At 34.6% G+C, this 18,378-nt stretch overlaps 2 protein-coding genes across 6 annotated transcripts; one reads left to right on the top strand and one right to left on the bottom strand.

Moving 5' to 3' along the window:
• Positions 1–931: 931 nt before the first annotated feature.
• Positions 932–10,086, top strand: LOC107763291 (beta-hexosaminidase 3). 5 transcript variants are annotated; one of them, XM_016581769.2, is made up of 16 exons: positions 932–1,143; positions 1,734–1,890; positions 2,809–3,147; positions 3,778–3,852; positions 4,892–4,927; positions 5,027–5,138; positions 5,306–5,376; positions 6,154–6,284; positions 6,368–6,433; positions 6,540–6,640; positions 6,728–6,787; positions 7,417–7,450; positions 8,262–8,360; positions 8,435–8,494; positions 8,876–9,126; positions 9,743–10,086. In XM_016581769.2, exons 3-16 carry the CDS (start codon positions 2,818–2,820, stop codon positions 9,907–9,909), a joined length of 1,593 nt encoding a protein of 530 aa, XP_016437255.1. In that variant the 5' UTR covers positions 932–1,143; positions 1,734–1,890; positions 2,809–2,817; the 3' UTR covers positions 9,910–10,086. The 5 variants fall into 5 exon arrangements, with proteins under 5 accessions (XP_016437255.1, XP_016437254.1, XP_016437257.1 ...); XM_016581768.2 differs by lacking the exon at positions 1,734–1,890 and having other exon boundaries at positions 999–1,143; positions 2,816–3,147; XM_016581771.2 differs by lacking the exon at positions 1,734–1,890 and having other exon boundaries at positions 1,003–1,143.
• A 102-nt stretch (positions 10,087–10,188) lies between these two features.
• LOC107763290 (endoglucanase 12) lies at positions 10,189–18,031 on the bottom strand. Its single transcript, XM_016581767.2, has 6 exons — positions 17,918–18,031; positions 17,022–17,453; positions 13,118–13,425; positions 11,682–12,279; positions 11,270–11,442; positions 10,189–10,752 (listed from the first exon to the last, which is right to left on the bottom strand). The coding sequence occupies exons 2-6, from the start codon at positions 17,446–17,448 to the stop codon at positions 10,351–10,353; spliced, it is 1,908 nt and encodes a 635-aa protein (XP_016437253.1). The 5' UTR covers positions 17,449–17,453; positions 17,918–18,031; the 3' UTR covers positions 10,189–10,350.
• Positions 18,032–18,378: the final 347 nt, after the last annotated feature.

The raw sequence follows: 18,378 nt of genomic DNA, 5'->3' as shown, positions 1-18,378 counted from the left end.
GATTAAATGGTTAATTAGACTAATTATTCTATATGCCCTCATGTATTTTTACCCTGGGATAGAGAGACTGTTTTCGATAGAGGTAGAGAGACTGTTTTCGATAGACCCTCGGCAAAGGTGCTCACCACTAGAGCAACCCACTCTTGTCACACCCATTATAGAAATTTTACACAAATATAATGTCACAAATATACCTCATATATTTTAAAATTAAATTCCAATATATTATGAAAATCTTACACAAATTATTATAAAAAAAAGTTATCTAATTAGGCGTTTGGACATAAAAATTGTAATTATTGAAAAAAGTAATATTTTGAGTTAAGTTGAAAAATAATATTTGAAATTTGAAATTATGTTTAGACATGCATTTTATTTGAAAAAATATTGAAAAGTGATATTTGAAAAACTCATTTTTGAAAAAATTTCAAAAACTTGCAAAATTTCACGACAAACACATTTTTAATTTTTTTTATTGAAAAACGTTTTTTATTTTAAAAAGCTTTTTTTTTTTTTTTGGGTGTGAAATGGAATCTAAAATCCTACACAAATTAAAAGAATCTTCCAATATTATGATTATCACGTGCGAGGCACGTTTCTTTCCTTATTCTTTTCTCCAAAAAGGGGTTAACTCATTAAGGCAATACTTGTATCATAAACCAGCACGTGAACAGACGTTAAATCATAATGGCGGGATAATTGTTTTTCACTATTTTATCTTTCACAACAATTATAGATTATTGAATTTAAAATATTTATGTAGAAAAAGACAGAGAAAAGGCTTGTGCAGAACAGAGAATTACAAGGGGACCAATGTCTTTTTCTGACAAGACAATGGGTATAATTTCATGTTTAATAATAAAATAATAATAATATTAAAAATATTTTCAAGATTACTTAAAACCCATATTGAAAGATTAGAAATGAATGTGAATATGATTACTTAGGTAATACTAATTGCCTTCTCTATCTGTTTCCCACTTGCTCTTTTGAGTTGTTCAACTAATAAATGTCACCTTTTTCTTATCCCTTTTGATTCTTTAATAAAATTATATATTTCATCATTAGTTCTTGGATTGTATTTGATTCATAATCCAGGATTTTGCTCCCTTGGGATTCCTAGTTTTTTTATGTTGAAGCTCTGTGAGTATCCACATTTCATATTTCTTGATATACAGTTTGGTTTTAGTATATGTAAGTATGTTAGATAAGTATAAAGATTGTTCTTTTCTTATGTAAAGATCAACATTTCATTTTTTTTTTTTTTGATATACAGTTTGATTTTAGTATCTGTAAGTATGTTTGATAGGTTCAAAGATTGTTCTTTTCTTTGCTTTAATAGAAGGGGTTATTTAAGCTTGTAAAGATTGTTCTTTTATTTGATTTGAAAGAATGAATTACTTCTTTTCACCTTGGTTTTTACTACTATATGTGAAAGGGAAGTGTAAAGATTGTTCTTTTATTTGATTTGAAAGAATTGGATTTTTTTTGGCTTCATTTTGTAATTATTGCTGCTGTTTTTTTTAAAAAAATGATTTGTTTACCAATTCAACATTTTTTTTTCATTTGGGGTGGGACAGGGGGCTTATAATTGCATTTCTCTGATAGTTTTTTTTGCTGTTTGGTTTTAGAATCTGTAAGCATGTTAGTAGAAGTAAAAAGATTGGTTCTTTTATTTGCCTTGAAAGAATTGGTTACTTATTTTAAGCTTCATTTTAACTAAATGTGAGGAGGAATTGTATTCTTGAGCTACGGGTGTATCGGAAACAGTTTCTCTACCTTCACCGGGTAAGGTAAGGTCTGCGTACACCCTACCCTCCACAGAGCACTTATGGGATTACACTGGATTTCGCAGCCGCTACAACCTCTGCCACAGCCTCTGCCCTTCGGGTGAGCACTTTATGCGCAATGGCTAAACCTCCCCCTGTGTAATAGCCTGTAAACTACATAGGGATATAAACCGCACTAGGCAAGCCCTGTGCGACAGGCTCAATCCAGAAGGCATTGAGGGGTATTCGATCCCAGGTCATCCATATGGATGACCACCCTCCAAACCAAGGGGAAGTGTAAAGATTGTTCTTTTTGTTTTATTTGAAAGAATGGAGTTCTTTCTTTTTTGTTGCTTCACTTTTTTTTTTTTATTAATGCTGCTGTTTTCGATGATTTTGTTACCAATTCGCACCCTTTTTTTTTTTTTTTTTTTTTACCATTTGGGGTGGGACAGTGGCTGATAATTGCATTTCCATGATAGATAGATTTTATGCAGTTTGGTTTTAGTATCTGTAAGTATATTAGTAGAAGAAGTATAAAGTTGGTTCTTTTCTTTGCTTTTAAAGAATAGGTTATTTCAGCTTGGTTTTTATTATATGGGAAGGGAAAGTGTAAGATTGTTCTTTTCTTTGATTTGAAAGAATGAGTTTCTTCTTTTGCTTCACTTTCTAATTAGTGCTGCAGATTTTATTGATTGTTTACCAATTTAACACCTTTTTTTCTTCATATGGGGTGAGACAAGGGCTGATAATTGCATTTCGCCGATAGATGTCAATATATATGGGGTGGGAGTGGTGTTGGTCTGCTTTAATTCATTGATTGTTTTTTCTTCTTGCATTTTATTAGTTTATTTATACGATGCTATGACCTTTAATTCATGTTAACTGCTACTAAAAGTATGCGAATTTTTGTTTATCTTTTAAGCTAAGCGCCTCAGGTTCAAATGGCTTCCCATTTCCTTGTAGCTAATATTATCAGTTTCTGTAGATTTTCGTATAGTTGAATGTCTGATTTTGTTCATTCGATTTCTGTTGCTAGAGTATAGTGATGGGGAAGTTAGGATTGCGGAGCATATTATTTGCAGTTGTGGTTCAGATTCTCGTAATATCAGCAGCTGCTAACATTAAGAATTTGAAGATATGGCCGATGCCACTATCAGTTAGCTATGGACATAGGACACTTCAACTTAGTAATGATTTTGTGCTCAAGACTGAAGGCAGCAAGTACACCGATGCCTCTGGAATTCTCAAGGAAGGTTTTTCAAGGTTACTTGATGTCGTTAAGGTAGCTCATGTCGTTGATGCCAACTTCTCTTATGTCGGCCCCTCTTCAGTGCTAAAGGGAATTCATGTGGTTGTCCTTTCTCCAAGTGATGAGGTAATCTCCCGGTTGAGCTCAGAAAATGATCACATAGCTTTTTGTTCTTTGCTTTGAGCTTGGTCACTTACTTTATTGTTATACGGTCGTTTAGCTGGTAATTGGTTCTGCAACTCAATGAATTATGGGCTTTGTCAAAGGAAAATAAGTAGTATGTGGGAAGAGCTTTGTCACTCTGCCATTTGAGTCAATTTTTCAATCCCCCCCGCCACACACAAAAAAAAAGGAAGAAGAAGAAAATGATGGGATAGTTATGCACATCACTTCTGAGATGTCAGTCGTTTCACCAAAAAAAGTTATGAACTCTTACTTTCCACTAAAATAATCCTCCAATAAATAAAGTTTCTATGGAGCGCTATTTTTGTTGCACATTTCGACTGGCTTGTGGATTAATAGTTTTGCAGAGGATAACATATGATGACTGTTTTTAATTTATTATTGTAGTGAACTACAGAAAGTATTTGGTAAATTTCACATTAAGACTTCGAATTCTAATAAACTGTCTCAGTCAAATGAATTACTGCACGATTTAAATATTTCAGGTGCTTTCATTCTGCTCAATTCAATCTTTACACATCTTTCCTTGAATGGCATTTTCTAAACCAACTGATAAAACCTTGTGCGATGCAGCTACAATATGGTGTTGATGAGTCCTACAACTTGACCATACCAGCACATGGAAACCCAGCCTATGCACATTTGACGGTATATGTTATCAGCTTTCCTCTGTTGATACTATGATGCATCTCTTTTACAAGATATTTTGTGCAATCAAATGCATATCCCTGTAGCACTACTGCAGTATTGTTATCTCTACTCTATGATAGACCTTAGCCGAAGGTTTACTGGAAACAACCTCTCTATCTTCATAAGATAGGGGTAGGGTTTGCGTCAGAGGCGGATCCAGGATTTAATTCCTATGGGTTCAATTTTAAAATTTTTAACATTGAATCCATTATATTTTTAAAGTTATGGGTTCAGATCTACTATTTTTGCAATTTTAATAAATTTTTACATACAAATTTTTACTCCGCGTCGAAAGTTATGGGTTCAGTTGAACCCGTACATAATATACTACATCCGCCTCTGGTTTGCGTACACACTACCCTCCCCATACCCCACTTGTGAGATTACACTGGGTTTGTTATTGTTATTGTTGTTGTACTCTATGATAGACCTTAAAGTGATTTTTTGCCAAAATCAATGGGTTAGGTTATAGCCAATAATTATCTTTTATCACAGAAACATTTTCAAAGCTAGACTTTGTTAGCTTAGCTACCTCGTATTATAGTGCGAGGTAGCTCATCCTGTTCCTTTACAATTTTTGTGTTTACTTATTGAATTAGAAATTAACTCACTAACCAAACAAATTTTGATTGGTACAAGGGGAAGAATATTTCAGCAATAGGTGGTGAATTTCATTAAATTTTCATTTGAGAACAACGCAGAGGCAGCTACTGCTAATATATTTATTTTTCTGTATTACTATGTCTTTCTGAAGTTGCATGATATGCTTAAAATATGACTGTATAAACTCTCTCTACTTGCATCTGTTTTCACGCGGTTCTATTTTTTCTTCTTCTTTGACTTTTATTCTTCTTGAAGTTGTACGGAGTGTTTGAAAACAACCGTACATGCAATTTGTTTGCTCGCATCTGTGCTTATATGATTGGATGGCGAGAGATTCTTTTATGCTTATCACACTGAAAGATTTTAACTTTCTGATAGTCACTATTTAATGCAGGCAAAAACAGTTTATGGGGCTTTGCATGGTTTGCAGGTTTGATGCTTCCGCTCAAGCTGAACAGCTGTTAGTAGTTAGTCAATTATATTTTGCTTTAGTTAGATGCTCTAATGTTTGTTTTGGCATCGTAAACAGACATTTAGTCAAGTATGCCATTTTAACTTTACAACCAGAACAATTGAAGTTCATCAAGTTCCGTGGACCATAGTTGATCGACCAAGATTCTCTTATCGAGGGCTTTTAATTGGTGAGAAACTTCTCTAATAATTTTAGGGACCGTTGCTTTTACTTATTTCATCTTTCTTTTCTAGTTTAGCACAACGAAAACTATCCAAGTAGGAAATTTACCATGTCATATTCTGTCAAGTTCTCTTCTGAAATTAAGATTTGCTGATATCCTTCATCGTCTTACAGACACTTCCCGTCACTATCTGCCGTTGCCTGTGATATTGAAGGTTATTGATTCTATGGCTTATGCAAAACTGGTATAGTAACTTTTTTCCGGCTAAATATCATGTACTACTTTTATGGACCTCTTAATAATTTTTTACTTTATGTCTCCCTAAATCTTTCTGTCCCAAAACATCTATTTTTATTTTTTATTTTTTTATGTGGAGTTCTTTGCATCCTCGCCTTGGGAAACTTGCAAAGTCTGTGCAACCCTGCTTCCTCAGGAAAAGGGGATGGAAGAAAACCTTCTTATACTTGTCTCATTATTATAACTTTCTGAAAATTTTCCTTTTTAAGTTTTTCAAGCAGCGCTGAGTAGATGATAGAGCCTCACGTATTAGCGAGGCGAGATTGATACTATAACTGTTGGACAATGTGAAGTATTTAAACCTTTTGTTTGCATGCCAATTTAGTTGATTTGGATATACTGTGAATTGCTATCTATTTTTCCCCCAGAAAACACTCTTTTTTTACTTCAGGAATGCATTTTTTATGCCTTAAGCAGTGGCTGGTGCTTATCCTAAATCTTGTTTGGAAAGTCACCCAGTAAAACTTGCTAAAAATAAAGAAAAGTCAATAATATGGATACAATGTCAAAATCAGTAATTTGAATAAGGTATCTCGCTTAACTTTGTGCCGGACCACAGGAGGTTCTTAGACAGCGGACTTAGGTGACATCTTATTCTTGTCGGTTATTCAAGTCCTTATTACGTTAACAATTTGATGGTGTCAGCACGTCGGGAAACGAAATGCATATATAATACTTCTTATTGATTACTAAGACTCTGATCCCCACAATTTGCTATGTGCAGAATGTGCTGCACTGGCACATTGTAGATACACAATCATTCCCATTTGAGATACCCTCATATCCGAAACTATGGAATGGTGCTTACTCAAGTTCAGAGCGGTATACTGTGGCTGATGCTGCTGAGATTGTGAGGCAAGTTATTTCTTTCATGCTTCTTCATTCTTCTATCCTTGGCTTTTCATGTGCAAATAACGTTTAATGTTTAAGAGTTGCAGATATGCAGGTAGACGTGGAATCAATGTATTAGCTGAACTAGACGTTCCAGGACATGCTCAATCTTGGTATGGGGTGATGACATTCTATTTGGATATTAGTTGTTTGAATCAAATTTCAACAAGAATTTTTTTCCCTTGCAATCTAATCGATCCAGCAATTGTTCAATTTCAGGGGTACTGGTTATCCTTCATTATGGCCGTCAAAAGATTGTCAACAGCCACTTGACATAAGCAATGATTTCACTTTCAAAGTAATAGACGGAATTCTCTCTGGTAATGCTCACGGAAAATAACTTCATGACCTCTATGAGTCAAAATAGTAATAGATTCATGATTATATGGAAACTTTCTGTGTTTCAGATTTTAGCAAGATATTCAAGTACAGATTTGTTCATCTAGGAGGTGATGAAGTGGATACGAGTAAGTTAACATGTTCAGATCACTGATCTGACTTGATTGTATCCATATTTCTTTGTGACATGGTCTATCATCTTTGTTTGATGAAATATTATTAACATGACAGAAGAATGAAGTAGTGTTTGACAAACGCTCACAAAAACTTTGAATCTCGCATTGCAAAAACTTCACTGTCTAAGTCATTCAACAATTTATTTTGAACGGATACCAATTAAAAAACAGGATTCTAGTGTTCAACCGACACTCACAGGAAGTTTGATCTTTGTTTGCAAAATTTTTTATTGTCTAAGTCATTGAACATTTAATTTTTAAAGGATATTAATGAGAAAACAAAAATTTACTAGTCCAAATTCGGTAGCTGCACATGTTTGAGGTGTAAGATGCATAAGTGATTAAAGTAATAATACGTATGTAGGCGCCTTTATCAATTTTCAGACTCCAGTTTCCTATAAGTAGTTGTTTCTTTAGACCTAAATATTACCCAAGCACATGTATTTGTATCAGGCATTGACTTTAGTCTTCAATCTCTCTTACTCGGGTACTAATCCTTTTTGCTTGTACTGTTTACTGATCTTAACTTTCAGCAAGTTGAAGGTAATTAACTGAAACATGCAATTGGATGTTTCCTGCAGGTTGCTGGACGTTAACTCCTCGTATAAGAAAGTGGTAAATATTTTTTGTGATTTTATTTTCGATATTCTACCGTCAAGATAGGGGTAAGGTCTGCGCCTCTGCAGAACCCACTTATGGAAATTCACTGGGTCTTTGTTGTTGTTGTACTGTCAGTATTGCATATCTTCGACAAATTTTCCAAGTTAATCAATTATCCTTTGAAGCTTTTTATTCCTTTTACTAGATATTTTTTTTATTCAGTAAAGCAACATGCATTACTGAGCATTACAGAACACTTATTCGATTATTTCTTTTGTATTTTAGTTGTTATTCCTGTGGACGAAAACATTGGCGATGGTTATGTCGTTATATTAACTCTTATAAGCTACAATTCAGACCAAGTCATTTTTCATTTGCGTGGCTTGTTAAGTGTTGCAACTCTCTTAATCATATCGATTACTTAATCTACAAAACCTTTCTGTAATTGGAAGTACTTACCAATCAGTTTCCCGGAACATCACTGCAAGATGCATATCAGACCCGGTTATGTGGCTGAATATCAAATGTAAAGTAGAAATAACGCAAACTTCTAACTGTCCGATTAATGCTCATTTGTGGGACAAAATAGAAGCCTCGAAAAAATCTGACAAAGCCGTAACGTGCTTACATTTACAAGGACTGTAAAGGGGTAGTTCTTGAATTGAGAAGCAAATGAGCATTGATAGCATGCAGTAAATTGTAGAATGCTCTAGAAAGGCCTTGTCCTTGCAGATTGAAAGTGCCAAGGAAAGGTAATGGTAACAAAAAGGAAGTAACAAGCGAAGTGTTACAGCTAATTATCTTATACAAATGTTCTATTTGACAGGTTGAAGCAACACCGGTTGAATGGAACCACTGCTTATGAGTATTTCGTCTTGCGAGCACAGAAGATAGCTTTATCTCATGGATATCAAATTATAAACTGGTAGGAAGACCTTTTGTTATGAGATTTCAGAATTCTAACAGTAACTGGTTTAACTTTCATCTTCAAATTTGCAGGGAAGAGACGTTCAATAACTTTGGAAATAAGTTGAGCCCAAAAACTATAGTTCACAACTGGTACGTCCTCTTGTCGTGTGGTATAAGCTGGAAGATCCATATTAGTTCATATATCTGTTGTCTTTTCCATCTCCTTCATTCTTCTCCGTGATGAGTATGAAGATTAACTCAGGTGTTCTTCCACAGATGACTAAATTATTTTTCACTTATAGTTTTGTGAAATTCATAATCTCTTATAGACAAGAGAAGGATAGTCTATTGGTGAAGGTCCCCTCCACCTCCAATCATAAGGTTGGGGTTCGAGTCACCCAAGAAGCAAAGTGGGAAAATGCAATGTTGGGCTCCTGGGCTGGGGGGCTTTGGGAGGATACGTTTTACCATATAGAAAATAAAAAACAAAGAATTGGTGGACTAATTTTGTGCTTGTATTATATCTGGCAGGCTCGGGGGCGGTGTTGCTCAGCAAGTAACTGCAGCTGGATTGCGGTGCATTGTAAGTAACCAGGACAAGTGGTATTTGGACCATATAGATACCACATGGCAGGATTTCTATTCAAATGAGCCACTAACTAATATTACAAATCCCGAGCAACAACGGCTGGTTATTGGGGGTGAGGTATGTATGTGGGGTGAGCATATTGATGGATCAAACATCGAAACAACCATATGGCCTCGTGCAGCAGCAGCGGCAGGTAGTCTTTTCTCTCGTTTATTGAATTTGTCTTCCTGAAATCTAGATTCTACCTTTTTATTAGTTTTACAAAGTAATTATCTTTGATATGAAAAGGTCCCGAGTATAACATCATCTACAAAGAGCAACAAATCATCTATATACTAATTTGAATCTCATCGATGCTCCAATTATTTTATTTTTTTTATTTTTGTTTTATAAAGAACATAAAAGTTCCTTTTAGTCTTATCAGAAGTATTTTTCATCTTTCAAATGCTGTTGGACTTCTCAGAGGAGCCACTTCTGTGTATTCTCTCTTGTCCTTCTCCTAATGTGCTACAACATTCATGGCCACATATGAAACAATGACATACTTCAAACATTGTTAGGTAGCACACACATCAGATATTTTGTGCTGACTTTTAATATGAACTTGCTTTTTTCACTATTCCTTCTTCTTGCTACTTTTGTGACAGTAGCCATTGTTTCATGTGTATTAGACTATTATCTATGACACGTTAACACACATGGCTCCAGAAGAGGATAGCCTCTGAGTTGACATGTTAAATCCAATCGTCATTCTCGTTGTAACATGTTTCTTCTTCTTTTTTTTCGCTGGCTAACTTGCTGCACAAAAGAGAGGCTATGGACTGCTTATGACAAACTTGCCAAGAATCCAAGTCAAGTTACTCGCAGGTTGGCTCATTTTAGATGCCTATTGAATCAAAGAGGAGTTGCTTCTGGTCCATTAACTGGAGGCGGGCGAGCTGCACCAGAAGAACCAGGTTCTTGTTATCAGCAATAGTACCTGAAGTGTTCTTTTTCCTCTCATTCATTTATCAATACATATAGAATAAGTTAGAATCATATATACCGTTATGCATTAGAAATTGTCGATATCAATTTGTAAAACTCTCTCTGTTGTAATTCTTTCAAGGAATATGGAAGAAATATCAGCCTTATCTACTATGAATTCACTGGCATTCAATTGTTGTCTCACAAGAAATGCTATTACATGCTTCTTCTTCAAGGCGTTTTAAGTTCAATGTAACTTCAATGATGCCATGCGCAGACTTTAAACAAATTATAAAAAGAAATTAATGCAAGAATTTTATTAAGCCGCGGAGTCATAAGATAAACAGAGTTACAACAACTCTTTAATCTCGAAATTTTGTACATGGATATAGCCAGCCAAATAATAGGCAAAATTTAAGCTGCTGCAGGTTTTCAAGGCAAAATTTGCACATTATGGTTTCCATGGTGGAGGTGGGGGTGGACTCATTGGATATAAGGGTGGAACAGCTGAGAAAATGGCATTTTTGTCAACACCATAGCCACCACTGCTAGTTAAAGAAACCAGTGCAGCAACTAGTCCTGCATTTCCTGCTAGTGTTGGCTCTGTATAGCTGAAATTTTTGCGCGCGTCTTTGAACTTATCAAACTTATCAGGTCCTCCTACCATAGCTCCTGTAATATTGTGAGGATTCGGATTTTTGGTATCTCTCCATTTCCAACCTCCAGTGCATGAGTACTTTGTTTTACCAGAGGGTATTGATGCACCCCTATGATGTACATGCCTTGGGAATTTGTTTCCATACCCTACTACATAGCTCATCTTCAAGGGATTGTCACCTAAAATATAATTCATCTGTTTTATGAAAGCAAAAATGACAAAATGTTAGTACATGATGGCATGGGCGGGTTTATAGCCCCAATCATGGGTACGTGAACTCATGGTCTCACCGTCAAACTATGTATTTTATGTATGTATTTTTTAGAGTTAGTCTAATATTATAAGTGGATCAATTCGCACTTAATACTTTTTTTCTACTTTTTTTGTGGTGCACCCATATTTTAGAAATCCTAGATCCGCCTCTGCATGATGGTAGTTTTAGTGGCTGAAAAGTTAAAACATTGGCAGTTTTAATGGACCATGTAAGCAGCGGCGGATGGAGCTCGTGTTGTACATTCAACTCAACCCAGTATTTCGATACCGTAATGTCAAAATTACATTGAATTTAGTTCCAAGAATTCTAAGAGTTGAATCCACAAAATTTAAATCCTGGATCCACTTTGCATGTGATGAATGCTTTTGTTGTAGATTTCTAACTGTTTGCACTCTATTGAATCTGATCAAATATTGAGAGGGCGAGTGATGTGCAAACCTGGGAAGTGGCAAAACGGCGAAGAATATCCAAGGAGATATAGCGAGGGCCACAGTTCCATCCTGGAACACCAGAGGCATTCATGTAATCAACAAAGAGTGATGCCAAAAACGCTGCATTTGCCACATACTGTAGCGGTTGTCCACGGCCATGATTCAACTGGATCAGTCCACCTAAGCAAAAGTTACAATGTGTTTAGTGCTGAGAACATTTAAGGTTGAACCTATCAAGTTTAAATTCTAGATCTGCCTCTGGATATCAGGAGTCAGAGCACTTCGTAGAACAATTGAACAAGCCTATCTCGGACCAGTTTATAATTTTTGCTGAACTTCTACCTAATGTAGCAATTTGTCCTTAACTAGGAATATATATGACATGTTCTTGGAAGAGGATGATAATTAAGGCATATTACCTTTAGTGAAGTTGAAGACTTGGTACCTCTGTAGGTAGGAACACATCGTAAGACTAGTGACATTGTGATAACTGCTCAACATTTCCTCATAAGGGTAACCTGGATTCAAGAATATCCTCATCCTAGTTAACAGCAGCATAGCTGCAGGCAATTTGTTATCCCAACTCAACACGCTTAAATCCGGGATCATGAAAAAAGCCTTGGAATTCTTAGACAATCCAGGATTAGTCGCCAACGATATATAAGTTTTATTGCCAGTAGCATAATATAGCCAAGCTGATCCCCACATGAACTCGTCGAAGTAGTTTGTGGAGTTGTAGAAAGGTTCAATGTATGGATTTCCGCGGCAATATGAAGTCCGTTTGCCAAAGTCACGGGCGAAAGCAAACAGGGTCTCTGCTCCTTTAACGAGCTTTCTTGAATACTGTGTGTTGTCGCGGAATACTATGGAGGCTGCAGCCAATGCTGCTGCCATTTCACCGGCAAGATCAGGCCCCGAATTAGCTGTTTGAACAGGGCGTTCATAGTTCATGTCTTCTGGCCTTTGCCAGCAGTAGTGATCATCTGGTGTTCTTGAATTGTTTAGAGAACCACCAACCTGATCAGGGAACATTGGAACCATAATTAAGTATGAAGTTCCAACAGTAATAGCAAGTCGTACATTCAGCTTAAAACTTCACTTCAGTTGATTTTCCTGTGTGTCATTCCACTCAATATAACATGATCTTTTGACTTCATGAATACTGCTACAATTACCTCTATAGAATCTAACTGAATAGAAAACTTAACACACTTTTTTTGTATGTGGTAGCAAGAACATTTTACGTAAATAGGCCTCAGCTGTCAAGTGTGCCCTCCAACTTTGGGTATGCACAAGTAGGCAGCTACACTGTCAGTTGAATACTCCAACTTACAAAATGATCATCTAGACTTACAAAATAATCATCTAGACACCTCCAAAATTTATGTGCCATGTCAACATTTCTGTTTACGTGTTCAACTTTATACAAGTTGAGTTGCCTACTTGTGCACACCTAAAGTTGGAGGGCATACTTGCCAGCTGAAGCCAAGTTTGAAGGTTTGTTTATATATTATGCCTTTCCCTTTCTCCACACCCAAATGGGTAAATGACTTCCCTCACCTTTTGAGGGGAACTCCAGAGTCATTTTTCTTCACAATTTTCTCAACTCTTAACCTCATATTATTGCTTTAATTCTAAAAATTTCATCAAGAACCACTATTTAATTTGCTAATATTATTAACAACCCTTGATAAAAGTTTTTGTTTTTTGCGGAAAAATATTTTTCACTGTCCAACTAAACATCGGAAAACATTTTCAAAGAAAAAAACCATTTTCCGGAATATGACCACCATCATACCAACTCCATGCATATAAAATGTAATCACAACACTTAAAAATCGAAACTTTTAGTTACCTGGCTATAAATTTTGTCAATTTTAGTGGCAGTGGAGTTGAAAGTACGAAGCAAGTAATCAGTGCCCCATTTGATGAGATCTCTGATATGATCATACTCATCAATGGCTCTGTACTTGTGTTCATATTCAATGACACTCCAACTCAACATTGTCATTGCAAATGACATTGGAAAGTGAAATTTTGTGTTATCTCCAGCATCATAATACCCTCCAATCAACCCTCCTTTAACGTCTGTGAGTTTTGATCCATCTTGTAAACCTGAGTCTCCTCTCCATGGAATCTCATTGTTTTTTGGCAATTTTCCAGCTGCAATATGCAAAGACCAACAAATTCTCAGATTAATACGTAATGAGTGTAAGTTCCATGCACTGATGCTATAAAAAATATATACGCAGTCAGTTCATGATGTTCATCTATTTATAAGGTGAAAAGGCAGCCCGATGCACTAGCTCTCGCTATGCGTGGGATCGGGAAGGGCCAGACAACATTGGCTCTATTGTACGCAGTCTTACGTTTTATTTCTGCAAGAGGCTGTTTCCACGGCTTGAGACCGTGGCCTCGTGGTCACAGAGTGTGTGAAACCCCAGGCGAATCCTACATCGATAAAACACGGGAGAAATGTTGGGTATATAAGTAAACATGCCTTAGACCCTAGTAACGCGTTTTAAAACCATGCGAGCCTAGGTCCAAAGCGGACAATATCACTAGTGGGATGGACTGTTACTCAGCGACAACACTTACGCTGCGCCAAGCTCCACTATGTTATTTATAAGTTAATTAAAGGTGTAATTTTTGATAACCATTAATTGGTAACATAATAAAAATAGTAATTAACCAGCTATCACGGCTAAAACTATACATACTGACAGTGTAAAACGTTTGATGTTGTATATGTATATAACTTAAATCAATACATAATATACATGCACTGTTTCAACAAATACAGGCAGAGCATGAAATTCAGAAGTTTTTTTATAGGTAATCGATATATTGCACGAAGAGATAAAGTTAGAGGAAAAAGAGTAACAGGCCTATCAAAAAAGAAGTGAAACAAAAATTATTCTCTCTTTTAGTGAAGATATATATAGGAGAGACTCTTTTTAATCAAACCTAAACCGACAAAGGCTGTCACACCAATCTTAAACCGCATTTTAATCCTCTATGATCATGTTGTTTCTTTTCACTCGTGCGTTGTGCGCTTCACCTCGCTTGCTAGACATACTTTTCCATGCTAATAAGCGTAATCCTAAAAAGACAACACTAGCCAATTGATATAAAACTTTATCATAATTTTTCAATTTCTTTATTCATATATTTGTTATTCATGTTTATAATTATTAGTCTTAGACTTGCCATACATATTTGTATTTTTTACTCCTTTTGCGCCTCTTTTCACTGAAGCCCGCACTTTATTAGCACTTTGAGCTTAAAGCCAACGGATCTTAGAGCTCTTTTGCGCTTTTTACCTTGATAACACTGCTGGTAATAAGAGATTTGAAGATTAAAATTGTGTAGATAAATTACAAAGCCAAGGAAAATAACTATTGGTAATCGTTCCTAATAAGTGGAATCATTAACCTAGAAATAAGACATGAAATATGCTGCACTATGTTAAAATACACTGATAGAGTAAATTCTTTTTATACTCTCAATTGTATACATTAACCCAAATAAATTTTATATAAGTTGAATCCAAATAAACTTATATCCAATCAACTTCGACGGAAAACATTGATTTGAAGACGAAAGTGTAAGAAGGAAATCAGTGTGATAAGCTTGCACGTTGGAAACGATTTTTATTTTTTTTTTCATAAAAAAAAACGATTTGACCTGCCTATTTAATTAAGAAATAAGATTGCTGTTATATAGGAAAATTAGTTCGTCTAACTCCCAAAGTCAAAGCAGAATAAACTATAATTGACGAATTCAAAGGATCAAAGTTATGGCTCCCCTCTAACTGATAATTAATTAGTTGGATAATTCATTAGATCAAATGGATACTGAAAAACGCCTCAAGGTATTAGGTATGAAATCAAAATGTTAGTATAATATTCTTTAGAATCGATTTAATTTATCTTAAATTGTTCATATCCTCCTTACACCTTCTTCAAATTGTTCGTTATTTCGAATATTGATGGAAATAAAGGAAAATAATATTTATGATTGGACTTTGAGGATCAGCAGTGACGACATATTAAGGCCGAGTCATACATGGGAAATAAGACTTTGGTTAATAATTAATTAATGAAAATTTGCTAGCCAATGAAAATCGTACTATTAAAAATGTCCCTACCAAACTTAGATTTCTCTGGACCCACTTTTTTAGTTTGTTGTTCAAGTGCTTAGGATGTTCCAACTTACCGTGTCTACTTTTCTCCTGTTTAGTACGAAATATAAATATACATCTAAAAAACAATAAAAATTTAATTGTAAAAACAAAACAATGAACATCATGATTAATTAACAATATTCTCTCCGTCTCAAATTAGCTATTGTGTTTTTCTTTTACATACCTCTTAAAAAAATATTAATTACAATGAGTTTTTGACTATTTTACCCTTATTTGTGTCTTATGATATAATCTTTCTTTATTGAATATTTACTCCATAATTAAGGAGCAGTCTTCAAGAACAATTACTACTATCAAGGGTAAAATGGAAAAAATAATTAATTTTATCTTGTACGTATAAAGCAACAAATAATTTGAGACATTTAATTTTAGAAAACACGACAGATAATTTGAAATGGAGGGAGTATTAGATTAAAATAATTTCATAATACATAATATTTTGATACCTCATGTTAATTTAACAATTTAGTCTAACCAATTACACCATGTCACAAGAAGAAAAAAACACTTTGCACGTAGTCTAATTTGAAAACTCGTAACGTGTCTCTTTCACCTATGACTAATTTTCACGTTAACAAGCATCATAAAGTAATAATTATTGCGAGTATGTCCAAAGTAGAAAACTATGTATTTTCTAACGTAAGTTTTACCAAGTCCATTTCCATGCCTACCAAAAGTCGTGATCCTTGCTATAATTTAGTGCAATTCCAATAACAAACGGCATGCTTCGAACTTGGAGCAATATTTCTAGCCTAAAGTTAGTACTTTCCCAATCAACTAACTTTGTTCTTTCCCCTCTTTGCTATATACCCCTTTTCAAATCTATCCCTTCCAAATATCACCTAAGGAAAAGGAAAAAGAAAATGGAAGGGAAAGCAGAAAACTAATACTCTGTCCATTTCAATTATAAACTGAACTAATATACTTTTTTAATATTATCGGTATATTTTAACTAGTTATAGCAGATTATATACTATTTTTAAGCCAATAAATTATATATAACGGATCAAAGTAGTGTAATTTTAAGCTAACTAAGCTCCAGCGCGGACCTAATCAAAGTATAACGGATAATGATATAAAATCATACTCAAAATATATAGGTAATTTTGGACCTTTTCTTTAAATATTTTGACACAACACAATCTATACCAAAGCTCCACTAAGGTGACAACAACAACAACAATAACAATATACTTAGTGTGATCCTACAAGTGAGGTCTGAGAAGATTAAAGTGTATACAAACCTTAACCCTATTTTTATAGGATAGAGAGGTTATTTCCGATAAGCTCATGAAATTAAAAGCATTTTCAGCTTTGTTAAAATAAAAGACTAAAATAAAATATTTGTTAACAACAAAGCTATGAATAACCGCAATAAAATTAAGATATTCGTAAAGTAAGGAAGTGAATTTGAGTATTTTATTCTCAGTAGCAACAAAAGGATTACTCTATGTGAGAAAAATCGAATTTCATTAAAAAATTTCATTCTCATTAGCAAAAAAATGAAAACATAAAATCAAATAGGGGAAGCTAAGGGAAGTAGAAAACGTACATTTTTGAGCGTTGAAGAAGAGGAGAGCCTTGTGAAGGGCAATAGTGTAATTATCAGGAGGAGAAGGCCGAGTTTTATGCTTAGGCAAAGACTTGGCGATAATCGTAGGCAGAGCGATAACGAGAAAAGCGATAATAATTCCATAAATAGTATATTTGAATGCTTTTCTGCTGCAAACAATACATCCTAAATCGACGTATTTCTTCTTCTTCTTCTCCGGCGGACCTAATAACCAACTCTGTTGCGTTTCATCTAAATTATGCCGATGAGAATATTGATCGTAGTTATTATACTGTTGTTGTTTTTGATGATGATTTACTGATGCTCTGTCCCAATCCAAATTCCGACTCCGGTCATATTCCTCCGCCGTTGAATCGCCGGTGTTCGCGATTTCTAATGATCCTCCCCAATGATTTGCTGAGTGCATTGTATCTACGAGAGAAAAACTGGAATTAGCTGGTCGGCTAATCTGTTGCTAAATCTCGGGTAGCTAACAAAATTTCTTAATAAACTGTCACTAATCCATTGTTGAATAGCTAATTAACGATGTATTTTTCTGTTTAATTAAAAAAAAAATCGTCGCTAATTCATTTTTTTTTATAGTATGTGTGGAGAATTTATGAATTTTTCTGCATGGAGAACTGATGAATTTAGAGTTTTGGTGAAAACAGAGATAAATGAATTCTTACAACGATCTCAACAATACGTGAGTTCACAGGTAAAAATATATTAATATTTATTAAATTTCTTAATACATACTATAGTCTAAGTAAAAGCTATTGAGTTTACCTAAACTTATAGATTAATAAATGAATCATAAATGAGTGGGAAAAGAGAATTTTGATTAAAGAGACTAAAATTGGAAATTTTGCAAGCTAATTAAATTGAAAATTTACCTGAGCTTAATTGGTGATCAAAGTCAAATGGTTGAGAGATTAACCAGTAGCCTTGGTTTCCCTCTCATGTTCTTTCTTCTACTCAAAGTTTGAATATAAGCCTACTATTCATACATTATATATAGAGGACAAAAAAAGAACCAACGCATTGAAAAACATTTATTATCTTAATTAACAGGAAAGAAAAAAAAGTTTTTTTTTTGGTCCGGAAGAAAAGAAAGTTGACTAACCAAAAAAAAAAAAAAGGTGTGTGGGGGGGGGGGGTCCATATCTAGGAAGGTTCCAAATTTATCCCTCTATCATATATATATATATATATATATATATATATATATATATATATATACAAAATATCTTACTTTTATTTGTTATACTTGTGGTAGCAGGGGCGAAGCTAGAAGTCAGCTACAGGTTCGGTCGAACACAATAATTTTGGTCAACAATGTATTTATATTAAGAAA

The sequence above is a fragment of the Nicotiana tabacum genome, chromosome 13 (assembly GCF_000715075.1).
Source record: "Nicotiana tabacum cultivar K326 chromosome 13, ASM71507v2, whole genome shotgun sequence".
Taxonomy (NCBI): domain Eukaryota; kingdom Viridiplantae; phylum Streptophyta; class Magnoliopsida; order Solanales; family Solanaceae; genus Nicotiana; species Nicotiana tabacum.
The sequence above is the reverse complement of the archived record's forward strand: the minus strand, read 5'-3'. Positions and strand labels throughout refer to the sequence as shown.